This window comes from Piliocolobus tephrosceles, chromosome 21 (assembly GCF_002776525.5).
Source record: "Piliocolobus tephrosceles isolate RC106 chromosome 21, ASM277652v3, whole genome shotgun sequence".
Lineage (NCBI taxonomy): Eukaryota > Metazoa > Chordata > Mammalia > Primates > Cercopithecidae > Piliocolobus > Piliocolobus tephrosceles.
The window spans coordinates 6,304,457-6,320,642 of NC_045454.1; the positions used below are offsets into that span (position 1 = coordinate 6,304,457).

General features: G+C 41.1%; 1 protein-coding gene across 3 annotated transcripts in view; it reads left to right on the forward strand.

The window, feature by feature from the left end:
* Positions 1-8,962, forward strand: part of ZNF432 (zinc finger protein 432) — a 14,195-nt gene extending 5,233 nt beyond the window's left edge. For all 3 annotated transcript variants that reach the window (XM_023182421.2, XM_023182422.2, XM_023182423.2), the window contains exons 3-5: positions 2,322-2,448; positions 3,356-3,451; positions 7,020-8,962. In XM_023182421.2, coding sequence (XP_023038189.1) covers positions 2,322-2,448; positions 3,356-3,451; positions 7,020-8,740 — 1,944 coding nt within the window. In that variant the 3' untranslated portion in view covers positions 8,741-8,962. The remainder of the gene's footprint in view (positions 1-2,321; positions 2,449-3,355; positions 3,452-7,019) is intronic.
* Positions 8,963-16,186: the final 7,224 nt, after the last annotated feature.

The following is a 16,186-nucleotide window of genomic DNA, read 5'->3' on the forward strand; positions in this document are numbered from 1 at the left end:
CGAGACTCCGCCTCAAAAAAAAAAAAAAAAAAAAAAAGGAATAATCACTATAATTAATTGAAGAATATTAACTGTATAAAATTCCATTTGTCTAAAGTCATACATGGAAACATTGTTAAACTATGTAAAGTATTTAAATGAGTGCCTGCAACATAAGAGACTGATACATGGAGTCCTTTTTGCCTTAAATCTTTGCCAATACTTAAAAATATGACATTATCAAATTACACAATTTTCAGTGATCCAGTATTCTTTTGTCTTATTTTGCATTTTCCTCATCTCCTTCGTGTGTATTTCTTGGCCACCTGGATTTTTTTCTCTTGTGAAATGCCTGACTTTAATTTTTACATAAAAAAAACTTTTTTCTTACTGGTTAATGAGTTGGTTATGTCTACTATATATTGACCTTTTGTTTATTGCAAATTTTTTTTAACCTGTCATTTTTCTTTCAGCTTTGTTTATGATCTGTTTTTCAATGTAGATATTAAAATTTTTTTCTCATAAAATTTGTCCCTGTTTTTTTCCTTTATGGCTTTGAACATGAATATATTTCATATTTGCTTCTGCTTCCATAGGTTCTTTTGCTTTCTGGTTGGACTTTAAACGGGAAAAACTTATTTTTGAGTATGAAATTAGGTAGAAACCTAAGGTTTTTTATTCCAAACAGATTTATTTCTTGTGTGAAATAATTCTGAATGTGATAAGATCAGCAGCATTAAGAATTTGCAGACTCCACTAAGTCTGTTCTTTTATCTGTGTATTATTCTCTGCAATTACATGGGGATGGATTATCCCATCAGTTTTCATCTAGCTCTTTCCTGCCTCAAGTTCCCACTACCATATGATTATAAGTCATGTTGAGACAGGAGAATGGCAGTATAGTTGACAAGAGGGTCTCAATTTATTTTCCAGTGGCATTTGGGGCTAGGCCATACCATACAATTTGCCGATTGCCACAGAATCAAGACATTGAAGATGTTATTCTGCACTTTTCTTGCTTCTTTTGTTTCTGTGGAAGTCAGTTGTTAGAACATTTTGTCTTTCTTTTGATGGTAATGCATCTTTTCGTTCTGTTAATGGTTGTTTTCGTAATGTTACATTTGCATCTGATGTTCAATAGTTTCTGTCTGATGTGTCTAGATGCAGATTTTCTGCTTGGCTTTGTTGATTTATTAAATTTGAGTTACAAGATATTTAATCAGTTCTGAAAATTTCTCACTCAGATATTTGGAAATTGCTTTTCTTATTTCAATATAATATTTCAAAAACTATGTATAGGCATATGTTAGGCCTTATTCTGTCTTCCATATTTAGTAAACTCTCCTTCGTACTTTCTGTTACTTTGTGTCTCTGCTTCATTTTTCAATTATTTTAATTTTTTAAGATAGGGTCTCACTCTGTCACCCAGGCTGGAGTACAGTGGCACGATCACAGCTCACTGCAGCCTCAACTTCCTGGGCTCCAGCGATCCTCCCACCTCACCCTCCCAAGTAGCTGGGATCACAGGCGTGTACCACTGTACCTAGCTAATTTCTGTCTTTTTGGTAGAGACAGGATTTCACCTTGTTTCCCAGGCTGTTCTTGAACTCCTGAGCTCAAGCTATCCACCTGCCTCAGGCTCCCAAAGTGCTGGGATTACAGGTGTGAGCCACCCCACCTGGCCCAGTTATTTTTTTTTTTTACTGTGAATTCCAACTCACTAATTATCTCTTCAGTGTATCTAATATAACCTTTCTGTTAATAGACACACATACCTGTGACTGTATACATATATATACACACATATGTATATATGTTTGTGTGTGTACATATATATTTAATATATATTTCCAAAAATAAGTTTTCCCAATTTGATTACTCTTTAATAGTTTCTCATGCTTTCTGTACATTTCTATTTTTTAATCCATTTAATAATTAAACATGAACATAGTGTCCTGTGATTCTAGCATCTGGAGTCTCCCCATGTCTTATATTAGTATTAGCTGGGAAGGCTTACAGTGAATGAAACAATTTATATCAGATACCTAGATGTAGGTAGCATATACTTTCTTGACTGGGCAATAGATTCTGAAATTAAAATTTATACGTAAAACCTGTTTTTACTGAGCGGAGTTGATATAAAACCTTAATTTTTGTTGAGCAAATGGGGCACTGTACAATTATAGAATACTTGGAGATTCTCTGGTGATATTAAAAAATACAATAGGCTTATAGATGGATGCAGTCTATGTGGTTAATATAAGCAGGACAACTTCCCTTCACATTCTTCATGTCAGTAAAAGAGAAACATTTCTATTAATCAAGGCTCTGTTTTCTTACAGAAATTGCTGACACTGGAGGATGTTACTGTGGAGTTCACCTGGGAGGAGTGGCAGCTCCTGGACCCTTTTCAGAAGGACTTGTACCGGGATGTGATGTTGGAGATCTACAGCAACCTGGTATCAATGGGTAAGGACAGCTGCCCTGTGTCACCTGGAGGGTGCCCAGTCTGTGGCCTTTGCTTTCTCAGCTGCTTACCCTTGGAATTTACTGCAGTGCTCTGAAAAGCAGATTTTTGGTACATCCTCTGGCTTCTGGTAAAGGGATATACAGTCACCCCTCAGTGTCTGAGAGGGATTGGTTTCATAGCTTTCCATGGATATGAAATCCACAGATGCTCAAATCTCATATAAAATGGCATTGTATTTGCATATAACCTACACACACCTCCCCCCAAATACTTTAAATCATCTCTAAATTATGCCTGATACTTAATACACTGCATGTGCTATTTAAATAGTTGTTATACTGTATGTTTTAATTTGTTTTTTATTGTGTTTTTTTTTTTCTTTAGAGACAGCATCTTGCTCTGTTGCCCAGGCTAGAATGTAGTGGTGCCTTCATGGCTCACTGCAGCTTTGAACTGGGTTCAAGTGAACCTCCTGCCTCAGCCTCCTGAGGAACTATGCCTACAGGTGCAAACCACCATGCTTGGCTATTTTTTTTTTTTTTTTTTTTTTTTTTTTGTAGAGATGGAATCTGTGTTGCCCAGGCTGGTCTCCCACTCCTGGCTTCAAGTGTTGGTTTCATGTCAGCCTCCCATAGTGCTGGAATTATAGGCAAGAGCCACTGCACTTTGTATTTTTTATTATTGTATTTTTTTAAAAAAATATTTTCAATCCATGGTTGGTTGAATCCCTGGATGTGAAATTTTCAGATATTAAGGTCTGACTGTAATCTGCCCTTTCCTGAGAGAAAAGCCTCTACTTACTTTGCAGATGTGAAAACTGTCTAGTTACTTAAATGTAACATTCTCTCACATTACATACACTAGCCCAATCCAGTGTGTCTGTCTTCTGTCATTTCCCATAAACAGGTTATCAAGTCAGCAAACCAGATGCACTCTCCAGGTTGGAACGAGGAGAAGAACCATGGACAATGGAAGATGAAAGGCACAGTCGAATCTGTCCAGGTATGCGAGAACCAGCAAGATGCGTAAGTCATATGATAGTCAGTAAAAGAATGCTGTGTGGGTGTCTCAGGACACAGAAGCAGTGCCTATTAGGAATACAGATCATTGCCGGGCGCGGTGGCTCAAGCCTGTAATCCCAGCACTTTGGGAGGCCGAGACGGGTGGATCACTAGGTCAGGAGATCGAGACCATCCTGGCTAACATGGTGAAACCCCGTCTCTACTAAAAAAAATACAAAAAACCAGCCAGGCGAGGTGGCGGGTGTCTGTAGTCCCAGCTACTCGGGAGGCTGAGGCAGGAGAATGGCGTAAACCCGGAAGGTGGAGCTTGCAGTGAGCTGAGATTGGGCCACTGCACTCCAGCCTGAGCCACAGAGCCAGACTCCATCTCAAAAAAAAAAAAAGGAATACAGATCATTTTTTCTCCACAAAAAACCCTTCCCATCTTATTTTAAGGTTGCATTCTCCTTTAGTACCATACTTCTTTCCTGTCTGTGCTGGTGTTGTATTGAATGTCCTCTACCTGTGGAGTTCTCTTGTTAAAAGTCTCTACTATTTTTGTTGACTGTTTACCTAGAAAGGACTGTTTTACATCCTACATCAGTTCTAGTCCAAACCAGGTCATAACTTATGTCTATCTCAGAGTACTTCCTTTGTACATTTGATTTCTGCTTTTCCTTTAGTTCATCTTAGACAGTAGCATTGTATTCATTTCCCTAATGTGTTTTTCCCATTATAGATTTGTTTTTTAACAGCTTAATTTACATACCATACAATTTTCCAATTTAAAGTTTATTTTTCAGTGCTTCATAGTATATGAACAGTTATGTAACCATCACTACAGTCAATTTTTTTTCTTTCTTTTTTTTGTTTTTTGAGATGGAGTCTCACTTTGTCACCCAGGCTGGAGTGCAATGGTATGATCTTGGCTCACTGCAACCTCCACCTCCTGGGTTCAAGCGATTCTTCTGCCTCAGCCTCCTGAGTAGCTGGGATTACAGGCGCGCACCATCATGCCCAGCTAATTTTTGAGACTCCGCCTCAAAAAAAAAAGAAAAACTTAAGGTGAAGCTGGCACAACCTTTGTCTAGAAGGAGGAAGTTTATCCTTTAGTACAACTTAACTGATGCTGAGACATAAATGTAGCATTACTGAAATAGATGCTATTGGTAGCAGGAAACAGTGTATCAGGGACATTGAAATGGGAAAAATTTTATACAACTTTTTTTTTTTTTGAGGCAGGGTCTCACTTTGTTGCTCAGGCTGGAGTGCAGTGGCACAATTTCAGCTCACTGCAGCCTCGACCTCCTGGGCTCAAGCGATCCTCCTGCCTCACATCCCAAGTCGCTGGAACTACAGGCGCATGTCACCATGTCTGGCTAATTTTTGTATTTTTTGTAAAGATGATGTTTCACCATGTTGCCCAGGCTGGTCTGGAACTCCAGAGCTAAAGTGATCTGCCCACCTTAACCTCCTAAAAGTGCTGGGATTACAGGGGTGAGCCACCGTGCCTGGCCTTGATATGACTTTTCTACTACATACAAAATGTGATCGAAGAAAGTGACAGCTTTCATTTCCCATGCAGCAGCACATTTTCTTCTGAAGGCAACTACATGGTACACTGGCCAGTAGCAAAATTCCCTATCATCGTTTTCCTGTTTCATAATGGAACATATGATAACACAACACAGCTAAACCAGAGGGTGGAGTGTTGACTATTAAACCTGATGAATGTTTTTGGAAAGTTAGATGGTAGTCTACAGATTGAAGAGGGGCAAATTTAATAACAGTTACCACACAAGAGTCTATCTCAGTTCACTTAATTTCAACAGATGGAGATTTCTAATTCTTACTTGCCAGGCAACAAGTATGTGAATGTATTTGTTCTATATATCTCAGTAAGCATATTTCCCTGATCTTTGTACTTACAATTTGGTTCCTCTAAGAGGGCTTAAATAATCCCAAAACCAAATGTTGGAATGTCTAAAACCTTGGCTCTGTACCTTCCTCTTTCATTCTACATGTCTTCTCAACATGGTATCCTGGCCCAGTGCCTTGGCTCACACCTATAGTCCCAGAACTTTGGGAAGCAGAGGCGGGCAGATCACTTGAGCCCAAGAGTTCAAGACCAGCTTGGGCAACATGGCAAGACCCTGTCTCTACAAACAATACAAAAATCACTCAGGCATGGTGGCATGCGCCTATAGTCCCTGCTACTCAGGAGGCTGAGGTGGGAGAATTGCTTGAGCCTGGAAGGTGGAGGTTGCAGTGATGCAAGATTGTGCCACTGCACGCCTGCCTGGGTGACAGTGAGACTCTGTCTCAAAAAAAAAAAAAAGAAAAAAAAGTCATTCAGTCGTTTTTCCTTAAATAATATGTATGTGCTGATTATTTCCATGCTGCCTTCTCCATTTATACCTCCAACCAGATTCTTGATGTCTGTGTTATGTATTTGATAACCATTTCAAAGTGTATGTTTCACAGTGTATACTTTACATGTTCTGGACTGCAGTAATATTTGCCATCTCATCAGATGCTTTCATCTACCCAGTGTCTCAGGCCATATATTTAGTAATCTTTGAGTCCTCACTTTCCTCACTCTCCCCATTGAATTCATCATGTAACCTTGTATTTTCTTTATACAAATATATCCTGCTTCCCCCAACTCTCATCATCTACACTGCTCCACCAAACCACACTTAACATCTCCAAGTCCCTTCTTTTTTTGTTCCCTCTATTTTTCCTAACTAGAATTCAGCATCAGTGAAAAGAAGGCATATTTTGTATATCCCAAATGACAGCAGAGTGCCTTATCCATAGGAGTCATTCAACAAATACTAGTGGAGTGAATAAATACAACGCTCAGAATTTTGGATCAGTTGCCTTTTCCACCTTTGTGGTCTGGTGTCTCCCAAAATTTTGTGGAATGGTGTTCCTCCAAGCCCCGTTGTTTGCTTGGAATAATGACTTGCTTGTATTTTACTGTGTCCACATGTTTTGCAAGGTCCTGTTTAGAAAGCAGTCAAATCTATACAGATTGTCAACTACCTCACCTTATTTGCACACAGACTGCTTTTACTTTTTGGTTTGTTTATATTATTATGTTTTTACCAAAGTGTATACATGAAGTTGCTTTTATACTATTATCATCATATTGTCATTAAATAGCCATATTTAAAAACACCTGGCTGGGTGTGGTGGCTCACGTCTATAATCCCAGCACTTTGAGAGGCCGAGGTAGGGGGATAACCTGAGGTCAGGAGTTAAAGACCAGCCTGGCCAACATATTGAAACTCTGTCTCTACTAAAAATACAAAATTATCTGGGCGTGATGGCACAGGCCTGTAAACCCAGCTGCTTTGGAGGCTGAGTCAGGAGAATTGCTTGAACCCAGGAGGCAAAGGTTGCAGTGAGCTGAGATCACACCACTGCACTCCAGCCTGGGTAACAGAGCGAGACTGTGTCTCAAAAAATAATAATAATAATAAACAAGGATTTTTTTTTTTTTAAGAAAACAGTTTTATCCCCAACAAGATTATGAAAGGATTCATTGTTCTCTTCTTTCCTAGAAAACAACAAAATTGATGATCATCTGCAGGATCACTTGGAAAATCAAAGGATGCTGAAGAGTATGGAACAATACCATGAACGTAATGCATTTGGAAATACTGCCTCTCAAACCAAAAGCCATTGTCTTTTCAGGGAAAATCATGATACATTTGAGTTATATATAAAAACTTTGAAATCAAATTTAAGTTTAGTCAACCAGAGCAAAAGCTGTGAAATTAAGAACTCTACTAAATTTAATGGAGATGGGAAATCATTTCTTCATGGTAAGTATGAAGAACTTTATTCTGCAGCTAAATTCTCTGTAAGCACAAAATCCAGTAGCACTAAATCCCAAGTCAGTAAGCATCAGAGGACTCATGAAATAGAAAAAACCCACATATGCAGTGAATGTGGGAAAGCATTTGTCAAGAAGTCACAGCTCACTGATCATGAGAGAGTTCATACAGGAGAAAAACCTTACGGATGTACTTTTTGTGCAAAAGTGTTCTCCAGAAAGTCCAGGCTAAATGAACATCAAAGAATTCATAAAAGAGAGAAATCTTTTATATGCAGTGAATGTGGAAAAGTCTTCACCATGAAGAGCCGTCTGATTGAACATCAGCGGACTCATACTGGAGAGAAACCCTACATATGCAATGAATGTGGAAAAGGCTTCCCGGGCAAGCGTAATCTCATTGTACATCAGCGAAATCATACGGGAGAGAAATCGTATGTATGTAGTGAATGTGGAAAAGGCTTCACTGGGAAGAGCATGCTTATCATACATCAGCGAACTCATACAGGAGAGAAGCCCTACATCTGTAGTGAATGTGGGAAAGGCTTCACCACAAAGCACTATGTCATCATACATCAACGAAATCATACAGGAGAGAAACCATATATATGCAATGAATGTGGGAAAGGCTTCACCATGAAGAGCCGTATGATCGAACATCAACGAACTCATACAGGAGAGAAACCCTATGTATGCAATGAATGTGGAAAAGGCTTTCCCAGGAAGAGTAATCTCATTGTACATCAGAGAAATCATACAGTAGAGAAGTCATATCTATGTAGTGAATGTGGAAAAGGTTTTACTGTGAAAAGCATGCTTATCATACATCAGCGAACTCATACCGGAGAGAAGCCCTACATATGCAGTGAATGTGGGAAAGGCTTCCCCTTGAAGAGTCGGCTGATTGTACATCAGCGAACTCATACTGGAGAGAAACCTTACAGGTGCAGTGAATGTGGGAAAGGTTTCATTGTGAATAGTGGACTGATGTTACATCAGCGAACTCATACTGGAGAGAAACCATACATATGCAATGAATGTGGAAAAGGTTTTGCCTTTAAGAGCAATCTTGTTGTACACCAGCGAACTCATACTGGAGAGAAACCCTTTATGTGCAGTGAATGTGGAAAAGGCTTTACCATGAAGCGCTATCTTATTGTACATCAGCAAATTCATACAGAAGAGAAATCTTGTATATGTAGTGAATGTGGAAGAGGCTTTGCCATGGAAACTGAGCTTGCTTTACATAAGCAAGTTCATACTGGAGAAAAACCTTATGGATGCAATGAATGTGGTAAAGGCTTCACTGTGAAGAGCCGTCTAATTGTTCATCAACGAACTCACACAGGAGAGAAACCCTTTGTATGCAGTGAATGTAGAAAAGCCTTCTCCTCAAAGAGAAATCTCATTGTACATCAGCGAACTCATAATGGAAACAAACCCTAACAATGCAATGGACGTGGTCATGCCTTTGGAAAGAAAATATGTCTTGTACACCATCAGCGATTTCACAGTATAGTTTTTATGTGTATTGAGTATGAAAAATCATATTTCTGGCCGGGCGCGGTGGCTCAAGCCTGTAATCCCAGCACTTTGGGAGGCCAAGACGGGCGGATCACGAGGTCAGGAGATCGAGACCATCCTGGCTAACACGGTGAAACCCCGTCTCTACTAAAAAATACAAAAAAACTAGCCGGGCGAGGTGGCGGGCACCTATAGTCCCAGCTACTCGGGAGGCTGAGGCAGGAGAATGGCGTAAACCTGGGAGGCGGAGCTTGTAGTGAGCTGAGATCCGGCCACTGCACTCCAGCCCGGGCGACAGAGCGAGACTCCGTCTCAAAAAAAAAAAAAAAAAGAAAAATCATATTTCAAAATCCAGTGTTATCCACTAGGATAAATGCTATCAGTGTCAGAAAGGCTTCAACATGAATTCAGGCTCTGAAATCTTTGATGTACCAATGTATAGAAAATAATTCATCTGAGCGTGATTCTGTGGATTGGGGGTAACCTTTCATTTGTCAGCCTTCATTAAAACTATGACAATGTCCACATGTGAAATGTGTAAGGTACATAGTCCTTTTGCAGAGAATTTGAACTGATTACATACAAGCAAACTCATGCAGAGAGAAAACCATGTTAGTAATGTGAACTGAGCCTGGCGTGGTGGCTCATGCATGTAATCCCAGCACTTTGGGAGGCCGAGGCGGGCGGATCACGAGGTCAGGAGATCGAGACCATCCTGTCAAACACGGTGAAACCCTGTCTCTACTAAAAATACAAAAAAATTAGCCGGGCGTGGTGGTGGGTGCCTGTAGTCCCAGCTATTCGGGAGGCTGAGGCAGGAAAATGGCATGAACCTAGGGGGTGGAGCTTGCAGTGAGCAGAGATTGTGCCACTGCACTCCAGCCTGGGTAACAGAGCGAGACGCCGTCTCAAAAAAAAAAAAAAAAAAAAAAAAGAAATAATGTGAACTGATTAAACAGCAGTGTGCTCCTACCATACATGCATATAAGCAGTGTAGAGCAGCCTGTTGCTAGATTTTCACACTTGGAAGATTATGCAGTTTGCAGGAGTGAATTTTAATGAATGCAGAGAATGCACTAGTGCCTTCAGTGATTAATTACCTCATATTGTATGTCACAATAAACATGTAGGAAATAAACTTGATACATCCAGTGCAGAAAAGTCTTGAAAATTTTCTAAGTAACTATGTCTTGAAAAGTATTTACTGAGATAAATCTTACAAAGGGGGAGGCTAGGAAAGCCTTCTATGGGAAGAAAGACCCTGTCTCATCAGTGATCATAATAGATCATCAGTGAACTTACACATACTAGCAGCATTATCATGGGGAAAGCCTTTGCCCAGAAATAAAACCTTAACAGTGGCAGATATATATCACACTGGAGAAAAAGTTTCAGATGGCAGTGAATACAGTAGGATTTCAGTGATACATTCTGCCTCATCATCATTACTTCATACAGAAAACTTAAATGAAGAGTAACTTTAAAAAGGATCAGGAAATTCATGAAGTAAAAAAGTCTCATGAAAATGATACATATTTGAGGATTTTCTGTCACAAATCTAAACTCATGATACACTTGATGTCTATTCTGGGACAGCATACCTTGCATATTATCAATGATTCCATAATTGTGAAGTGGGCTGTTGTTATCACTGATTAAATTTTAATGCTATATATAACCGGTGCTTTCTGTGCCAACCTGATGTAATTATTTATTAGATCTTACATGTAAGCCCCAAATTTATTTTTTCAATTTATTGATAAATGTAATTCAGTATATTTGGATGTGTTTATCCAAGCTAGTAGGTACCATTATGTAGTTTACAAAAATCCCTTAAATATTATTTTTCTAAAATTTGTTTTGAAATCATTTTAGATTCACAAGAGATTACAAAATATACATAAGTTTCCTGAGTATCCTTTGCTTAGCATCATCAATACTATCTTACATAACCATAATAATCAAAACCAATAAAATGACATTAGTGCAATGCTGTTAAACTACAGCCTTTATTTGGACTTCACTACTTTGTGTGCAGTAATTGTTTTATTTATTTTTGTGTAGAGTTCTAAGAAATTCTGTAAGATGTATAGATTTATGTAAATCCCACCACAATCAGGATGTGGAACTGTTGTGCCAACAGAAAGAAACATCCTCTTGCTACCTCTTTTTTTTTTTCTTTTTTGAGACAGAGTTCTGCTCTTGTTGCCCAGGCTGGAGTGCAATAGCACGATCTTGGCTTGCTGCAACCTCTGCCTCCCAGGTTCAAGCGATTCTTCTGCCTCAGCCTCCCGAGTAGCTGGGATTACAGGCACTCACCACCACACCCGACTAATTTTTGTGTTTTTAGTAGAGACGGGGTTTCACTAAGTTGGCCAGGCTGGTCTTGAACTCTTGACCCCAGGCGATCCATCTGCCTCAGCCTCCCAAAGTGCTGGGATTACAGGCATGAGCCACTGCACACGGCCTCCTCTTGCTACCTCTTTATACTCACACTGTCCTCCTAATATGACCCATGGTAACCACTGATCCCATCACTCTTAATTTTGTCATTTCAAGAATGCTATTAAAATGGAATTGTAAGGTATGCAACCTTTGAGATAGGGCTTTGTTCACTCAGCAGATTACCCTTAAGATCTATCCAAGTTGTTGGGTGTCTAAATAGTTTTAATTTTTGTTATTGAGTTAGTATTCTTTTAAGTGGATGCACCAGGGTTTGTGTATCCATTAACTGTTGATGGACATTTGGGTTGTTTCCAGTGTTTTGCTGTTGTAAGTAAAGATGCTGTGACTATTTGTGTATCTGATATTGTATGAACGTAAGTTTTTATATATTTGGGATAGACACTGGGGGCATGACTGCTGGTGAATATGGTAAATTTGTGTTTAACTTTATGAGAAACGGCCAAACTCTTTCCCAGAGTGGCTGTACTAATTTACATCGCACCACCAATGTGTGAGCATTCCATTTGTTCCATATCCTTTCTAGCTCTTGGCATTGCCAGTGTGCTTTAGCTTTCCTATTAGGTATGTGGTGGTATATGATCATGGCCTCAACTTACACATCGCTAACAGAAAATGACGTTCAGCATCTCTACATCCACTGAGAACCATATCAAGTAAAATTGTAACTTTTGCTTCCAACCAGCAAACACAGTTTTTAAAACTTAAAAGAATTGGCCGGGCGCGGTGGCTCAAGCCTGTAATCCCAGCACTTTGGGAGGCCGAGACGGGCAGATCACGAGGTCAGGAGATCGAGACCATCCTGGTTAACACGGTGAAACCCCGTCTCTACTAAAAAATACAAAAAACTAGCCGGGCGAGGTGGCGGGCGCCTATAGTCCCAGCTACTCGGGAGGCTGAGGCAGGAGAATGGCGTGAACCCAGGAGACGGAGCTTGCAGTGAGCTGAGATCCGGCCACTGCACTCTAGCCCGGGTGACAGAGCAAGACTCCGTCTCAAAAAAAAAAAAAAACAAAAAACAACTTAAAAGAATATTATATTTTATAACATATTTACCCTTTCTGTTCTTTCTTCTGCATTCCTGATGTTATGTTTCCTTTAGTTATTTCCTTTTTATGTGAACTTCCTTAATCATTTCTCTTTGAGCAGGCCTGGTGTCAAAAAATTATTAGTTTTCCCTAGAAACGGTTCCTGTTTTCTCTATCCAGAGTTATTTCCCTTGATCTAATGAAATTTAATCCAGTTTAGAAATGGTGAGTTCTCTTTATAAAAGTAATAGACATTTGCCACATAGTATTGTGGCAGAATTCAATCCCTGACTCCATATTGAGTAATTCACTCCTTTGAAAATATTTTTTGAGCTTCTACACCATGGCAGGCATGTTTTAGACAATGGAGACACATCAGTGAACAAAACAGGCAAAGTGCTGGCTTTGATATGACATACAGTCTGGTGAAGGAGACTGAGTAAGATAAATACAAAACCAAATTCAGATAAGTACTAGGAAGAAATATAAAGCCTAGCAAGTTCATAGATTGTAATCAGAGTTATTTTAGTAAGAGTTTTCAGGGAAGGCTTTTCTGTGCAGATGTAATTTGAACCAAAGCCTAAGCGTACTGTGGGGCGACAGCCATCATATTTGTAAGTCCGTAACACTATAGAATTTTCTAAGTGTTTTCTTTGGGGTGCCTGCCTCAGCATTCTCTGAGAAGCTTGTAAAAGAAGGCAAATTCTTGAGTCACTCCCTGGCTTTCCAAGCTAGAATTTCTGGGGATGGGGTTCAGACTCTGCATTTATAAAAAGAGCCTTCTGGCCAGGTGCGGTGGTTCAATCCTGTAATCCCAGCACTTTGGGAGGCCGAGATGGGCGGATCACGAGGTCAGGAGATCGAGACCATCCTGGCTAACATGTTGAAACCCCGTCTCTACTAAAAAAAAAAAAAAAAGTACAAAAAACTAGCCGGGCGAGGTGGCAGGCGCCTGTAGTCCCAGCTACTCGGGAGGCTGAGGCAGGAGAATGGCGTAAGCCTGGGAGGCAGAGCTTGCAGTGAGCTGAGATCCGGCCACTGCACTCCAGCCTGGGCGACAGAGCCAGACTCCATCTCAAAAAAAAAACAAACAAAAAGAGCCTTCTTAAATTTGAACATCTCTGCCCTAAATTGTGGATTGGTGCTCCTATCACCACTCCCACACGGTATAACAGGATGGATTCAGGGCAGATTGTCTACAGCAATGAGTCAGGCAAAAGTGCTCCACCAACCAGGCCCTTGAATCACCTTCCTTGTCCCATGAGTCAGCGCAGCCTGCCACAGCAAAGTTGTATCAGCCCACTCCTGGAAATGATCAGTGAGTGAAGGGGTGGCCAGCCCCTCCACAACATGTGGGTGTTTCTCGTAAGGTGGGATGAGAGACTGAGAAAAAAAATAAGACACAGAGACAAAGTATAGAGAAAGAAAAGCGGGCCCAGGGGACCGGTGCTCAGCATACAGAGGACCCACGTCGGCACTGGTCTCTGAGTTCCCTCAGCATTTATTGATCACTATCTCTATCATCTCAGAAAGGGGGATGTGGCAGGACTATAGGGTAATGGTGGGGAGAGGGTCAACAGGAAAAGATGTGAACAAAGGACTCTGTGTCATAAATAAGTTTAAGGAAAGGTGCTGTGCCTCGATGTGCACGTAGGCCAGATTTATGTTTGACTTTACACAGACATCTCTGCGCAGTAAAGAGCAGTATTGCCGCCAGCATGTCTCACCTCCAGTCATAAGGTGGTTGTCTCCTATCTCGGTAAATAGAACATATGATCAGGCTTTACACCGAGACATTCCATTCCCAGGGAGGAGCAGGAGACAGATGCCTTCCTCTCATCTCAACTGCAAAGAGGTCTCTTTCACTAATCCTCCTCAGCACAGACCCTTTACAGGTGTCGGGCTGGGGGACGGTCAGGTCTTTCCCTTCCCACAAGGCCATATCTCAGGCTATCACATGGGGAGTAACCTTGGACAATACCTGGCTTTCCTAGGCAGAGGTCCCTGTGGCCTTCCGCTGTGCACTGTGTCCCTGGGTACTTGAGATTAGAGAATGGCGATGACTTTTACAAGCATACTGCCTGCAAACACATTTTTAACAAAGCACCTCCTGCACAGCCCTAAATCCATTAAACCTTGAGTCAACACAGAACCTTTCTGCGAGCACAGACTTGGGGCTAGGGTTACAGATTAACAGCATTTCAAGGCAGAAGAATTTTTCTTAATCAAGGCCGGGCGCGGTGGCTCAAGCCTGTAATCCCAGCACTTTGGGAGGCCGAGACGGGCGGATCACGAGGTCAGGAGATCAAGACCATCCTGGCTAACACGGTGAAACCCCGTCTCTACTAAAAAATACAAAAAACTAGCTGGGCGAGGTGGCGGGCGCCTGTAGTCCCAGCTACTCAGGAGGCTGAGGCAGGAGAATGGCGTAAACCCGGGAGGCAGAGCTTGCAGTGAGCTGAGATCCGGCCACTGCACTCCAGCCTGGGCCACAGAGCGAGACTCCGTCTCAAAAAAAAAAAAAAAAAAAAAAAATACAAATCAAAATGGAATTTCTTATGTCTTCCTCTTTCTACATAGACACAGTAACAGTCTGATCTCTCTTTCCCCCACATTAGAGAATGAGCATTGCATGTTTGTATAATTTCTTGAGTGTTATAACATATTCCATCCAGGATTAAATTTCAGTCCCGTTCATCTGGAATGTTAATCTCTGGTAGGTAAGTTTAGCAACTGGTCCACAGGACTGTGATCAGCCCATGATGGGATCCTCACTTGTGGGGAAAAGAAAGAGAGATCAGACTGTTACTGTGTCTGTGTAGAAAGAAGTAGACATAAGAGACTCCATTTTGTTCTGTACTAAGAAAAATTCTTCTGCCTTGAGATGCTGTTAATCTGTACACCTAGCCCCAACCCTGTGCTCACAGAAAGGTGCTGTGTTGACTCAAGGTTTAATGGATGTAGGGCTGTGCAGGTTGTGCTTTGTTAAAAATGTGTTTGCAGGCAGTATGCTTGGTAAAAGTCATCGCCATTCTCCAGTCTCAAGTACCCAGGGACACGATGCACTGCGGAAGGCTGCAGGGACCTCTGCCCAAGGAAGCCTGGGTATTGTCCAAGGTTTCTCTCCACTGAGACAGCCTGAGATATGGTCTCGTGGGAAGGGAAAGACTTGACCATCCCCCAGCCGGACACCCGTAAAGGGTCTGTGCTGAGGAAGATTAATGAAAGAGGAAGGCCTCTTTGCAGTTGAGATCAGAGGAAGACATCTGTTTCCTGCTTGTCCCTGGGAAGGGAATGTCTCGGTGTAAAACCCGATCGCACATTCTATTTACTGAGATAGGAGAAACCTGCCTTATGGCTGGAGGTGAGACATGCTGGCAGCAATACTGCTCTTTACTGCACTGAGATGTTTGTGTAAAGTCAAACATAAATCTGGCCTATGTGCATACCGAGGCACAGCACCTTTCCTTAAACTTACTTATGACGCAGAGTCCTTTGCTCACATGTTTTCCTGTTGACCCTCTCCCCACCATTACCCTATAGTCCTGCCACATCCTCCTCACCGAGATGGTAGAGATAGTGATCAATAAATACTGAGGGAACTCAGAGAACAGTGTCAGTGCGGGTCCTCCGGTGCAGGTCCTCTGTATGCTGAGTGCCGGTTCCCTGGGCCCATATTTCTTCCTCTATACTTTGTCTCTGTGTCTTATTTCTTTTCTCTGTCTCCACCTTGCAAGAAATACCTACAGGTGTGGAGGGGCAGGCCCCCTTCACTCTAGAAATTACAAAACATAAGTACAATGAAGAAATTTTAAGTCACCATAATTGTATGGAACAGTCAAATATTGTTAGTATATTCTCCAGAATTTTTCAAATG